At 42.4% G+C, this 13,172-nt stretch overlaps 1 protein-coding gene across 10 annotated transcripts in view; it reads right to left on the bottom strand.

The window, feature by feature from the left end:
* Nucleotides 1-13,172, bottom strand: part of r3hdm2 (R3H domain containing 2) — a 304,603-nt gene that overhangs the window by 135,385 nt on the left and 156,046 nt on the right. For all 10 annotated transcript variants that reach the window (XM_080218004.1, XM_080218002.1, XM_080218006.1 and 7 more), the window contains 2 exons: nt 7,752-7,841; nt 6,197-6,329 (listed from right to left, as the gene is read on the bottom strand). In XM_080218004.1, coding sequence (XP_080074130.1) covers nt 6,197-6,329; nt 7,752-7,841 — 223 coding nt within the window. The remainder of the gene's footprint in view (nt 1-6,196; nt 6,330-7,751; nt 7,842-13,172) is intronic.

Below are 13,172 nucleotides of genomic sequence, written 5' to 3'. Positions count from 1 at the left end.
TTCCCACAGTCCAAAGGTATGCAGGTTAAGTTGATTTGGCCATGCTAAATTGCCCCTTAGTGTCAGAGGGATTAGCAGGGTAAACAGAGTGTTATGGGGATAAGGCCTGGGTAGGATTGTAGTCAGTGCAGATTCAATGGGCCAAATGGCCTCCTTCTGCACTGTAGGGATTCTATGATTCTAAGGTCAGCATCTGCTGAGGGCAGGTGAGGGGTCAGCTGCAGTTTGCCCACACATCTCTGCTAAATTTACCAATTTCAGGATAAAATCAACAACTTGGCACTAAGTTAATACAGCATTCCTACACTAAGGAGATCAAACAAACTAAAATCAGCACAGTTACTCCTCATAAGCACCATCACTTTAAGGGCAGAGACGGAGAAAACTTAAGCCAACAACTTGCATTTATAAAGCACCTTAAGTGTAGAAAACCATCTACTGCGCTTCACAGCTGGGCAATGCTAAACATGGATACCAAGCCAAAAGGAGATAAAAGGATGGGTATTCAAAAACAGAGCGAAAGAGGTGGGTTTAAAGAGCGTTGTACAGTAGGAAAGGGAGGTGGGAAAGCAGGGATTCAGAGAGTGAACTCCAGAAAGCTGGGCCCAGACAGTGGAAGGCATGTAACATTCAGTAAAAGCTGGAAAGCTTGGAGCGGGAGGAAGAAAACTCTCCAGGGTAGGAAGGAGTAGCGCTGGAGAAGGTGAGGCTATTGTTATGAAGTGGAGATTGATTACGCCCCGCCCGCGGCACACCAGAACACCCAAAGAGGAATACCTCGCCCTATAATCTGTAAGAAGTGTGTGAGAAGTGGTGCAACCTGCTCTTCAGCAGCTTCTACTGGTTAAATACAAAATAAATCTCTGACACTGTCTCTAAAATCAACATGTAACAATATATTTATCTAATAGTGAGCAAATTAACTAAACTATTAACAAACTGAATATATCCCTTCCAACTATTAACTATTCCCAAATAAAACAAGATTCTAATGGTATGCTGTTCCAGTAAATACAATTCTCACTGACTAACAATGACTAGAATGACTAGAATTTAGTCATTCTATAAATTACAACCAGGTTTTGTATCTTCCAGAATATTTCTCTGTAGATTCTTCTGTCTGGAACTTCTTTCTTCTTTGGAACCTTTGCTATCTTGATGGTGCTTTCTCTAAGACATCGATGAAATTATGACAGCCAGCGATTCTCTCTCTCTCTCGAGAGTGAGCGAGCTCTGTCAGGTGGCAGTTGTTCTCCCCTCTTTGTCCCATTGCCCCCTTCTTTTATACCCGTGATGACATATCAATATTTCCCATAATAGGTTTTGGTTCTAGGTTGTCAAAATCATCAGATTTAAATTTAATAGTTTTTTGATATCTAAGTGCCTGATTCAGATTGATTGGCTGAATTTAAAAAAAATCAAAAGCCTGTTGTCTTGGTAAAAACTGCTGCTTGGCCTTTCAATGCTAATGTTTCAGTTTGGGCTCTCAGTGTATTTGCACTTTAAATCTAAAAGCACCACCTTTTAACGGGACCATGCAATGCTTTCTCCCCTGAACATCTGACAATTTTACAAACACCAATTTTGAACTTCCTACCTCTCAATCTACAATTACTCTACCCAACCTTGCAACGCAATGAAGAGATTTAAATGCAAGTGGAATGATATAGTACTCTGCTCAGACTTCAACTTGTATACCCAGTCTGATTCTGGCCACCAATACACAAAGTAAACATTCCTAGCAATGACCTCAGTACAAACGAGTACAGTCCACACCACTCATAGTAGGCCTGTGACATGCCTGCTATAGCGACAAACAAAAGGTTCCCAAATTTCCTTTTACTGCCCAAGTAATATAGCATTCAACTGACATCTAGGTCAAAACCCTACCACCAGGGCATGCGAGGTTTCCAGAACAAAAATCTCCACTGGCCTCCAGCGGGATTTTAAGATCTGAGTGAGGCCAGAAAATCCCAGTCATAAAGTTTGACAGGTGAGGTGTGTGTGTGTGTGCACACAAACTACAGAATGTAGTCCGATTATTTCCATTCATTGTACTTCTGTTGATTATATAACTGTATATTGTAACAATTTGAGGTATATAATTCATTGTACACGGTTAAAAATAAATTAAGGGCAACACTTTCCAGTGCCATATTTTGATGACATTGCTTCAGGAAGAGTACATATGTCATCACCAATAATTCTTATGGAAACAGCTAGTTAAGCAAGATAGATCAAATGACAATCATAACACCAGGAGCTAATACCATTGTCTTGATAACATCAGCCACCAAGCTTCTTTTGCTAAATGTCAACGTTTTAGAAATTATAATCTCAACACATATGGAATCTGCTTTTAATTGATTAGCACTTCCAATTTTATGTCACATCAGCTAAAGTTTCCCAATCCAATCACGTTTCTGCAAGTCCACAAAAACAATAGAACGTATTTCTTGGGGAACCCAGCGTATTGATCGATAATTTCTCCGGTGTAGGACATTCGTTGTAAATAAACACAATAGTTTTTGCCTAAATGAAGGATTAAAGACTGTATGACCATTAATGCTATCATTTTTTGGGTGATATTTATGGCTGCCTGTTTTAAACATTGCCATTTTAAGCAATGGGTACGTTTACTAAACAGGTTTTCTCTTGCCCACTTTTACTCCTCTCCTTACTTGAAGACTCTCTCTCATTCTGTGAGAAAGTCCGACCGAAACTGTTGATCAACCGGGCCTTAGCAGGCAATTTGACCATAGGATGAATCATAGCCAAGTTTTATCTTATTCTCATCTGATGTCCATGTACAAATACTTTCTACTGGAGTGCTATGGGTATTTAGGAGAGCAAACTGCAACCCTTTGTTCCCTCCCTTTTGTCAGCAGTGATTAGCCACATAAGAGCACTAACAGCATCACCCAAGTTAAACTCAGCAAACTCAGCACAGACCCGGCTGAACGTATTGTTGTTAAATTTGCTGACGACACAGAAGTAGGCAGGAAAGTAAGTTCTGAAGACAGCACAAGGAGTCTGCAAAGGGAGATAATGGACAAAACATTGACAGACAGAGAATAGTGTGGGAAAACATGAATTGTCCACTTTGCAGCAAGAATAGAAAAGCAGCATATTGTTTAAATAAAGAGAGATTACAGGGCTCAGAGATGCAGTGGGATCTAGGCGCCACGATCACAAGTCACACAAATCATAAAAGGTTAGTATGCAGATACAGCGAGTGATTACGAAGGCAAATAAAATGTTGGTGCTTATTGCAACGGGAATTGAATATAAAGTTAGGGAAGTTTTACTATAGCTGTACAGGATGTCGGATAGACCACACCTAGCACATCATGCACAGTTTTGGTCTCTTTCCTTAAGAAAGGATATAAATGCACAAGCAGTCCAAGAGAAGTTCTGACTCGTGGAATTAACGGGTTACCTTATGAGGAAAGCTTAAACAGGTTGGGCCTGTATCTGCTGGAGTTTGGAAGAATGGGAGGTGATCTTATCAAAACAGACAAGATCCTGAGGGGATAAAAGCAAATGATTGCAGATACCGCAACCTGAAACAAAAACAAAAACAAAAAATACTGGAAAATCTCAGCAGATCTGACAGCATCTGTGGAGAGAGAAGAGAGCCAACTTTTGTTTCGAGTCTGGATGACTCTTCGTCAAGAGGTGAAGACAACTGGAAATAGGATGAGATTTACACTGTTTGAGGAGGGGAAGGGGTGTTGGAGCTGTGGGGGTTGGATAGAGGGCCAGCAATAGGTAGCGGCTAGGGAGAGATTGACAAAGATGTCATGGACTAAAAGACAAAGGGAATGTAAATGGTGGTGATTCGGGCTAAGGGTGCTGAGAGGGCTTCACGGGGGATTCTGAAAGGATGCTTCCTCTTGTGGGAAAGACTAGAACTAGGGGGACACCATTTAAAAATAAGGGGTCTCTCATTTAAGAAAGAGATTAGCAGAATTTTTTTCCCTGAAGATTGAGAGTTTGTGGAGCCCTCTCCCCCAGAGAGCAGTGGAGGCTGGGTCACTAAATATGTTAAAGGTTGAGCGAGGTAGATTCTTGATTTACAAGGGACTCAAGTTTGCACGTTTACATTTAGGCATGGAATGAATTTACCCACTGAGGGCCTTCTTCGTCAATTCAAGACAGGCGGAGACACTGTGTTTTAACCTGCTTTGATTTTTACCCAAAGTCCTTTCACTTCTACGACATGAACTCAAATCTAGTGGAAACTGATGGGATCAAGGCCTCTTTCTAAAAGTTGTGAGGGGCTTTTATGAAATGAGAACTGCTCAGGCAAGTTACCCATAAGCATAAAAAAATTTCAAGCAACATTGCAACACTCTCCAAAAGCTGGTGGATGGGACGAAAAATAGGAAATAGCGCAATGATCCAGTCAAAGGTACTCTCAAAATCGGTTTATGACTCATTTTTGAAGTACAGCTACCCTGCAAATGACCTGTGCTAAATCAGGTCCGGGGATGCTTGACGCTAACACAGGATGACAAAAGTAGCACAGGGCTCCATTCTCCAGAATAGATATTTTTATCTTGATGACTGCAAAGCCAACAAAAATATCCAGTACTCTTGTAGCCGGGGGAGGGGAAAACAGGGGAAGTTAATAGTAGACTAAAACCTTGTTTGGCGCTGTTATGGAATGAAAAATACAACTGAATCCAATCACCTGATTGTGATTTGACTAGACCTCCCAGAACTAAGCAATTCCACTTTAATTACTGGATTTCTCATTTATGTTTGACAATAACAGAAACAAAGTGAACTTCTGATAATAGTTCTTGAAACAGTCTACTATAGCATTACTCAACAAGATCAAACTTTAACCAATGGCCTAGATTTGATGGATCCTTCTGGATAATTGAGTTTTGCTAGACTAGTACAAAATGGTCAACTGATCGAAAGACAATGCTCTATTCTTACTTAAACTGACTCTGAAAACATTCCATCACTCAAAGGGTGGTGAATCTCTGGAATTCTCTGCCCGTTGAAGTGGTGGAGGCTGCCTCGCTAAATATTTTTAAGAAGCGGGTTGATGGGTTTTTGATAAGAGAGGGGATTAAGGGTTATGGGGAGAGGGCGGGAAAGTGGAACTGAGCCACGACAGATCAGCCATGATCTTATTGAATGGCGGGGCAGGCTCGAAGGGCCAGATGGCCTACTCCTGCTCCTATTTCTTATGTTCTTATGTTCTTATATATGTCCACAGATACCTTGCATATGTAATTATATTGATTCAAATTACTTTTACACTTTTCACCTCCCTCTTTAATTTTTGAGACTAAATTTTGTGCCACCTGCAAAGAAATTGCAAAGTATAAAGTTCAAGAGGACACAGGCTAGTGTAAAGGATGGATGGAATCTAATTCCAGGAAGTGTGAAGTCAGATAATTTGTTAAGACAGGAGGACAGGCAATATTAAATAAAGGGTACAATTCTAAAAGGGGTCGCAAAAACAGAGATCAGAGGTATTTTGGCACAAATAGCTGAAAATAGCAAAGGAGGTTGAGAAAAATGATTAAAAGGGCAGACAGGATCCTGGGCTTTATAAATAAAGACATTAAGCACAAAAGCAAAGAAGTTATGAAGAAGTTTGATAAAGCAATAGTTGGCTATTAATTGCAGTTTTGTATCCAATTCTGGGCATGACATGTTAGGAAAAATGTGAAGGCTTTGGAGAGGATGCAGAAAAGTGTTCTGGAAATGATTTCAGGAATGAGGGACTTCATTCAGTTACGTTTTTACATATTCACTTCAGATTGGAAAAATGCTGGCTGTTTGTTTTGGAGAGAAGGTTGAGAAATTTTATAGAGGTGCTCAAAATCATGAAGGGGTCTCAAGAGAGTAGAGAGAGACTCGCATTCACTGAAGGGTTGAGTATCAGAGGGCATTGATTGAAGGTGATCCATTGAAGGAGCAAAGGCGGACTGAGGAGAAAACTGAGAGGGATGCATTGGACCTGGAATGCATTGCCTGAGTGTGGTGGAGGCAGATTCAATCACATTGCATGACAGAGCAGGCCAAGTGGCTCCCTTCTGTGCTGTAACGACCCAATGATTCTATAAAGATTAGTTTTAGACAATGCAAAATTTGACTTTAATTAGTAAATGTGTTGTTAAAACTTTGCACTAAATTTCCAGTCTTATCAGGCAGGAAGCTAGTTTCTGACCTCTTGACAGCATCTTTCTAGGTACTTTCTCCAGTTTCTCTTTTTTTTCCTTGTCTTCTTTCTCAGAGGCATCCTTTGACGGTCTTTCTTCTTCTTTATCAGAAGGGCAAGTGAACTGGAGTTGGATAACATCCTGGAAAGTACAGTACAGTCAACCTTTAACAGAGCAACGCAAACTAGGTCACAGGCAGCCAACAGCGCGACACAATAAATTTCTCCACCAGCAAGGATGGCGCAACAGTTTCCCAAATCACACGCATATTTAACACCACCCAGGAAATAAAAAAACTAGGGAATATAGTTACAAATTCCATGGACGTACCAACACAACTTGGCAGCCAAACTCTTCTGGATCAGGCCTGCTGGCTGGTGTATAGCACCAATCATTGACAGCAGAAACAAAGACAGAAAATGCTGGAAAATCTCAACAGGTCTAACAGCATCTGTGGAGAGAGAATAGAGCCAACGCTTCAGGTCTGGATGAGATGACGAAGACCTGAAATGTTGGCTCTATTTTCTCCCACAGATGCTGTCAGACCTGCTGAGATTTTCCAGCATTTTCTGTTTTTGTTTCCGATTCCAGCATCCGCAGTATTTTGTTTTTATTATATTGACAGCAAAAAGATCAGTGATGCCTCATAACGAAGGCTGGAGGCATTGTTACATTGAATATGGCTAGGTGAATTGCCCTTTGCAGTTTTTTGACTGGGAGAGATCAGAATCCACTCGCTCCGGTGCTCGGTTAGCAAGTTGAGATTCAGATTGAATACATTTTGAACAGCAAATTGCTATATTTATTTTCTTTTGTCTTCTGTGATTCTTTGGTTTTCCCCTCCTCCAATTAATTCAATTATTTATAAATACACGATTTTCGATTCAAGACTCCCTGATGAACACAGACCCAAATTCCGAGGCAATTGCCATATGTAAGCAGTCCAGTGTTTGTGGGAAAGGTAATGTAAGTATCGAGCAAACCCATCAGGAGTGTTAATTAGCCTAGCCACAGCTATTGCAGTGTTGGAAGCCTTTGGCAGAATTGTGCAAGTCATGCTATTAGGCTACGGTAGTTCTTTCACTAACTACCAATAAGTAGGCGCTGCACTTTGTCACTACCTCTTTCATTTGAGCTGAATGATGATAAAGCGCTGGCATGACCCCAGTCAGCACCAACAAGCTCTCAACAAACCAGTAATCAACTTGTGAATGGTAATGGCCAGTAACTAGTTAAACTAACTAATCTGAGCAACACTTTCTGCAGGAATTCTGAAGAATATTTACCATAGTGTTCTGAAAAGAGCAGAAAACCTGGCTGAGAAAATTGGTGCTCTGTCAGGTTTCTATACAGAATATAGGCAGCACGTCACAGGCAGAGTTTTTGATGACGGAAGGGCAGCAAATTTGTGCAGGTAGTGCATGGCTTCCCTACAACAAATCCACGATTGGATTAACTGCTCCAGTGTGTGGGAGATGCTAAATAATAAAGAAATGTTATTTTGCACACTTTTTGCTTTGCACATTCAGACTCTTGTAAACTGTAATTCTCCTTTAGCTTTACCTGGAGTTCCTGAGGCCCATCACATGTGAACAGGTGGGAAGATTCTTCACACACAGCAAGGCTTCGCACCAGTTTTAACTTGGAATTGGACTGAAAGGAATAAGAAAAAAAACCCTTTCAAAGATACCGAGAGAACACAGGCAAATCTCAAGGTTTGGGCTGATATTGTCCCATTCGTAGCTCTTATTCTTTTATTCGTTCATGGGATCTGGACATCACTAGCAGGGCTAGTATTTTATACCAAACCCAATGGTGTGCCACCTTCATGAACTGCAGCTGCAGTGCTGTTAAGTAAAGAGTTTCAGGATTTTGAACCAGTGGTGAAGGAGGAAAGGGTATAATTGTGAGAGAAGCTTACAGGTGGTGCTATATCTCACGTGCCTGCTAATCTCAATCTTCTGGACGGTAATAATGCTAATACTCTGAAAAGTTCACTGTCATTGACTAATTCAGATCAGACCTCAAAACGAATCTGGGATCTCAGTTCTCAGTATGCAATGCACTAAGCTAAAAGGAAATCTAACAGGTCACTTCAAACCATCATTTGACAGTTAACTGGAATGACATTCAAGATGGCTCCGAGGCAATTCACTCCCACGGGAGTTCCTCATTGTGCACCGATGTCCTTGGCCATCCTAACCTTTCCTCCTCCAATCTTCCCTCTCCCACTGTTGAAGTTAGCCTAGCTCTAACAATGGGTTGAAGCCACCACTGCCCATACATTGACTACACTTGTGCTCTCTACCTTCCTCAATGAGATCGCCTCTCAAATTTGGTTTCACACACTTGGACTTTTCAGCATTAAGATTACTTTTCTGCACTGGTGTACAACTGATCTGCTCTTCATGTTTCAAAGCATTGATCAATTTCCAACCCCACCCCACAGTTGTCACTTCCTGCTAAGCTTGCTGTGAGTGGCTTACTGGCTCTTAAATGTCAGCTGGCCTGTAACGCGCTCCCTGAGCCACTTCTTAACCTTGGGTGTCCACCAACTTCGCTGTCATCTTTCTTTCCTGATCCTCTTGGATCTTCTTTCCCATGGAAATCCCTCCATCGGTGCATCTTCCTATATTCTACCTTTCAACTAGCTTCTGGACTGCACTGGCACCTGTCCCTGAGCTTGAACTAGTTACGGATGATCTGTAATATCCTATTCTGTAATCCATGCTGACTGCATACTATCTACATCAACTTTGCCCACAACAAGACCTCTGACTTTAACTCTGATCTCCCTCTCACTGCCTCTTCCCAATTTACTAACCCTAATTGCTAAGCAACCAGGCCAATGCAACTCGGCTTTTCCACGTCCATCCGCGTACACATTCTGGCTACCACTCCATATCTATGCCTATCACTTCCGTTTCTACATTTTCTCCCCATTTTTAAAAACCTTTTCTCTTTACCCCTTCTCTTCTATCTTCACTTTCCTCCTTTCATTTCTCTCAGTTACTTTGCCCTCCCAAATCCTCACCACCATCCTTCAGAACTCCGCCACCTTCCTTCTGTCACCCTAAATTTGACTCCCTCTTAAATAAGCCGACAGCTCCCCTCTCGGCCTTTGCTAGCATCCTTCGACATGCTTATTAAGGCGTTCTTAATTCAAACAGTAACCCCAACAGCCCCATCCTTCTTTCTTGTTGACCTTCTTGTCCAGTGTACTTACCAGGGACCAACGTTCCCAATACCCTACCCATCTTCTCATCGCTGACCCTGTGGAGTGTGTCAGTGGATCAGCTTTCACCTCTCCTCACCACATCTCCCTCCAGAATGTCTATCCATTTGTCATTTAAGAACTTATTGAGGATGACTACATTGATGTTGTGGCCCTATGGAAATCTGGCTGATGGGCAATGGCACCTCTCCCATAAGTGAGGTGTCCCCATCTGGTCAGATCTTCCACCACATACTTCTTGTGACTGATATTCTTTCTGGTTGTATCACAGCTTGGTATGGGCTCCTACTCTGACCAAGACTGGAAGAAACTACAAAAGGTCGTGATTGTAGCCCAGCCCATCATTCAAACCAGCCTCCCATCCATTGACTCTGTCTATACTTCCCACTGCCTCGGGAAAAGCAGCCAGCATAATCAAGGACCCCATGCACCCCAGCCATTCTCTCTTCCACCTTCTTCTGTCAGGAAAAAGATACAAAAGTCTGAGGTTACGTACCAGCCGACTCAAGAGCAGCTTCTTCCCTGCTGCTGTCAGACTTCTGAATGGACCTACCTCATATTAAGCTGATCTTTCTCTACACCCTCGCTGTGACTGTAACATTACATTCTGCACCCTCTCCTTTCCTTCTCTCCTATGTACTTTACGAACGGTATGTTTTGTCCGTATAACACATAAGAAAACTTTTCACTATCTCAATACATGTGATAATAATAAATCAAATATTAAGTTGAGCTTTCTCTACACCCTAGCTACGAGTATAACACTACATTCTGCATTCTCTTCTTTGCTCTGTATGAAAGATATGTTTTGTCTGCATAACGCACTAGAAACAATGCTTTTCACTGTATCCCAGTACATGTGACAATAATAAATCAAATCTATTAAGCTGATCTTCCTCTACACCGTCTGTGACTGTAACACTACATTCTGCACCCTCTCCTTTCCTTCTCCCCTATGTACACTATGAATGGTATGTTTTGTCTGTATAGCGCGTAAGAAACAATACTTTTTCGCTGTATCCCAATACATGTGACAATCATAAATCAAATGGTACCTGTGTGGTACTTATCACCAGATCATACTTTGGCCATACCCCCTACTCCTCTGATCAAATTTGCTCTTTGCACCCCTTGTACCTCCCACTCAAATTCCTCATTCGCCACCATCCTCCCAAGTACAATCAAACATTTTCTCACCAAGGTATCTTCACTGCCTTCCTTTCTCAGTCTTCATTCTCAGAAGCTCTTCTCATTCTCTGCAATTAATCAGCATCTCACTCATCATGCTCTCCGACCCTCCCTAAATCACTCCCTCCATTTGGTGACAGAGGGAATTTTAAGGGTCGATCTCTTCCTAAAATTTAGTCAGGTTTTGCATACATCATTTAACTTCACTTCAATCATCAACTTGTGAGTCTCTTTTGGTCTTACTCTTAACAAACTGTAGCTACACAGTTAGCTCATTAGGTGGTGGCATGTTTCAACTGGTTCCCTAGTCAGCAGGAATTCCAACACAGACAGTTTTGTTTATGCAATAAGTAAATAGCACCAAAGCCAGCATGACAGAGTACAGTCACAACAGACAGCTTACTTAATTTGGTGAGGGAATTTGATACAGTGAAGGAACAGGTACTGCTCTGGTGTTTTACAGAAAAAGGTGCAGTCTAAGAGTGACAGTGAGACCCAAGAGGAGGTCCAGAGGCAGCTAGGTAACTGGTTCATGAATTTTAACATTTTCTTTTCTCTAAGATTAGGGCAGTCATTTTAACGGGCCAGGAAAACAGAAGCACCGTACTCAACTTAAACTACTTCATTTAAAAAATAAATGTTGAATAAATACCTCAAATAATAATTAAAATAAGGCTAGTCTATGATATGGCAGAGCAGGTTACAGAATGAGACACTTTGCGGACTTCTCCAACTCAAATCTATCTAGCTGAGAGCAACTGGACTGGAGTGAGAGTTGGGGAGGGGAGGTGGCTGGTGTTGTCACTGGATGGTCACAGGTGGATAGGGTCATAAAGAGTGCTTTTGGTACATTGGCCTTTATACATCGGAGTATCGAGTATAAAAGTTGGAGTGTTATAGTAAGGTTATATAAGGCATTGGTGAGGCCGAATTTAGAGTATTGTGTACAGTTTTGGTCACCTAGTTACAGGAAGGATGTAAATAAGGTTGAAAGAGTGCAGAGAAGGTTCACGAGGATGTTGCTGGGACTTGAGAAGCTGAGTTACAGAGAGAGATTGAATAGGTTAGGACTTTATTCCCTGGAGCGTAGAAGAATGAGGGGAGATTTGATAGAGGTGTATAAGATTTTGATGGGTATAGATAGAGTGAATGCAAGCAGGCTTTTTCCACTGAGGCTAGGGGAGAAAAAAACCAGAGGACACGGGTTAAGGGTGAAGGGGGGAAAGTTTAAAGGGAATATTAGGGGAGGCTTCTTCACGCAGAGAGTGGTGGGAGTGTGGAATGAGCTGCTGGATAAAGTGGTAAATGCGGAGTCACTTTTAACATTTAAGAAAAACTTGGACAGGTTCATGGATGAGAGGGGTGTAGAGGGATATGGTTCAAGTGCAGGTCAGTGGGACTAGGCAAAAAATGGTTCGGCACAGACAAGAAGGGCCAAAAGGCCTGTTTCTGAGCTGTAATTTTCTATGGTTCTATGGTTTGTTCCAGACTGCTGTCACAGCCCAGGTGAAAATGCAGGTTCAGGACAACAAGTGCAAAAGCAATTTACTGTCGACGCTGAAAATGAGAAATAAGAACAGAAAATGCTGGAAAGACTCAGCTGGGTCATGCAGCATCTGTGGAGAGAGAAACAGAGTTAATGTTTCAGATTGTTGACCTTTCATCAGATGGGTCACCATCAACCTGAAATGTTGAGCACAATTCTCAAATTTTGGCAAAAGCACAATGGTGGGCAGTTCTAGTGGTGTTGTTCCTGCTGGCTGGAATGGTTGGAACTCACTCCTAATTCCACACTTGAAGCCTCATTAATTATTGCATGAGCAAGTCCCTTTCAGAACCTGAGTCATCAGCCCACCATCAGCTGGCGTGTTCAAAGGTCCAGATATCATACGTAAACAGCAATGCAATACATACATCTCACTCTCTCCAGCCCATCTACATTCACCAGACTCTGCAGAATGTTCAGAACCCAGAGGCAAAAGGTCAGTCAGCCTCAGGAAGAAGTCTGCGCTCCAATTCAGCCACCAAGCCTTCGAGGCTTTGATTCGAGATGTCCAAGGGCAGAGACACATGCTCGACCTCAAGGGATGGATCCAAGAAGCACAAAAACCTCACATCTCCAGCCTGGTAGGCCATCACCAGGAGGTCAGTGTGGCTGGCAACCACGCCCAAAGTACCACGCAGTGCAGGAAGCGGGTAAATGATCTCATTGCTCCATCAGGGTAAATCCCCTCTCAGCTCCCTACACCATCAAACTCTCAGCATGGCATCTTCACGGATCTCACGCATCCATTAGCAAGGGACACATATCAACACTCTCTCTCTCACAGGCACATCACCACCAGCCTGGCTGTCATGTTGCTCACACTCCATCTTCTGACACTTCTGGGGAGGGCTCAACCCACACAGGGGACATATATCCTACCCACCCTCTGCCCCATTCCGCTGATCACATGCCTCTCTTTCATCTTCATCCAGGGCAAGCTGGCACACAAGTGGAAAGAATCCAGACCTGGGCAGGGACAGCAGAGATCATTGCCCTCACCAAACTCGAGGAGCGA

This window comes from Carcharhinus amblyrhynchos, chromosome X (genome assembly GCF_965287045.1).
Source record: "Carcharhinus amblyrhynchos chromosome X, sCarAmb.v2.hapA, whole genome shotgun sequence".
In the NCBI taxonomy this organism is placed as follows: domain Eukaryota; kingdom Metazoa; phylum Chordata; class Chondrichthyes; order Carcharhiniformes; family Carcharhinidae; genus Carcharhinus; species Carcharhinus amblyrhynchos.
This window is presented reverse-complemented; position numbering and strand designations above follow the sequence as displayed.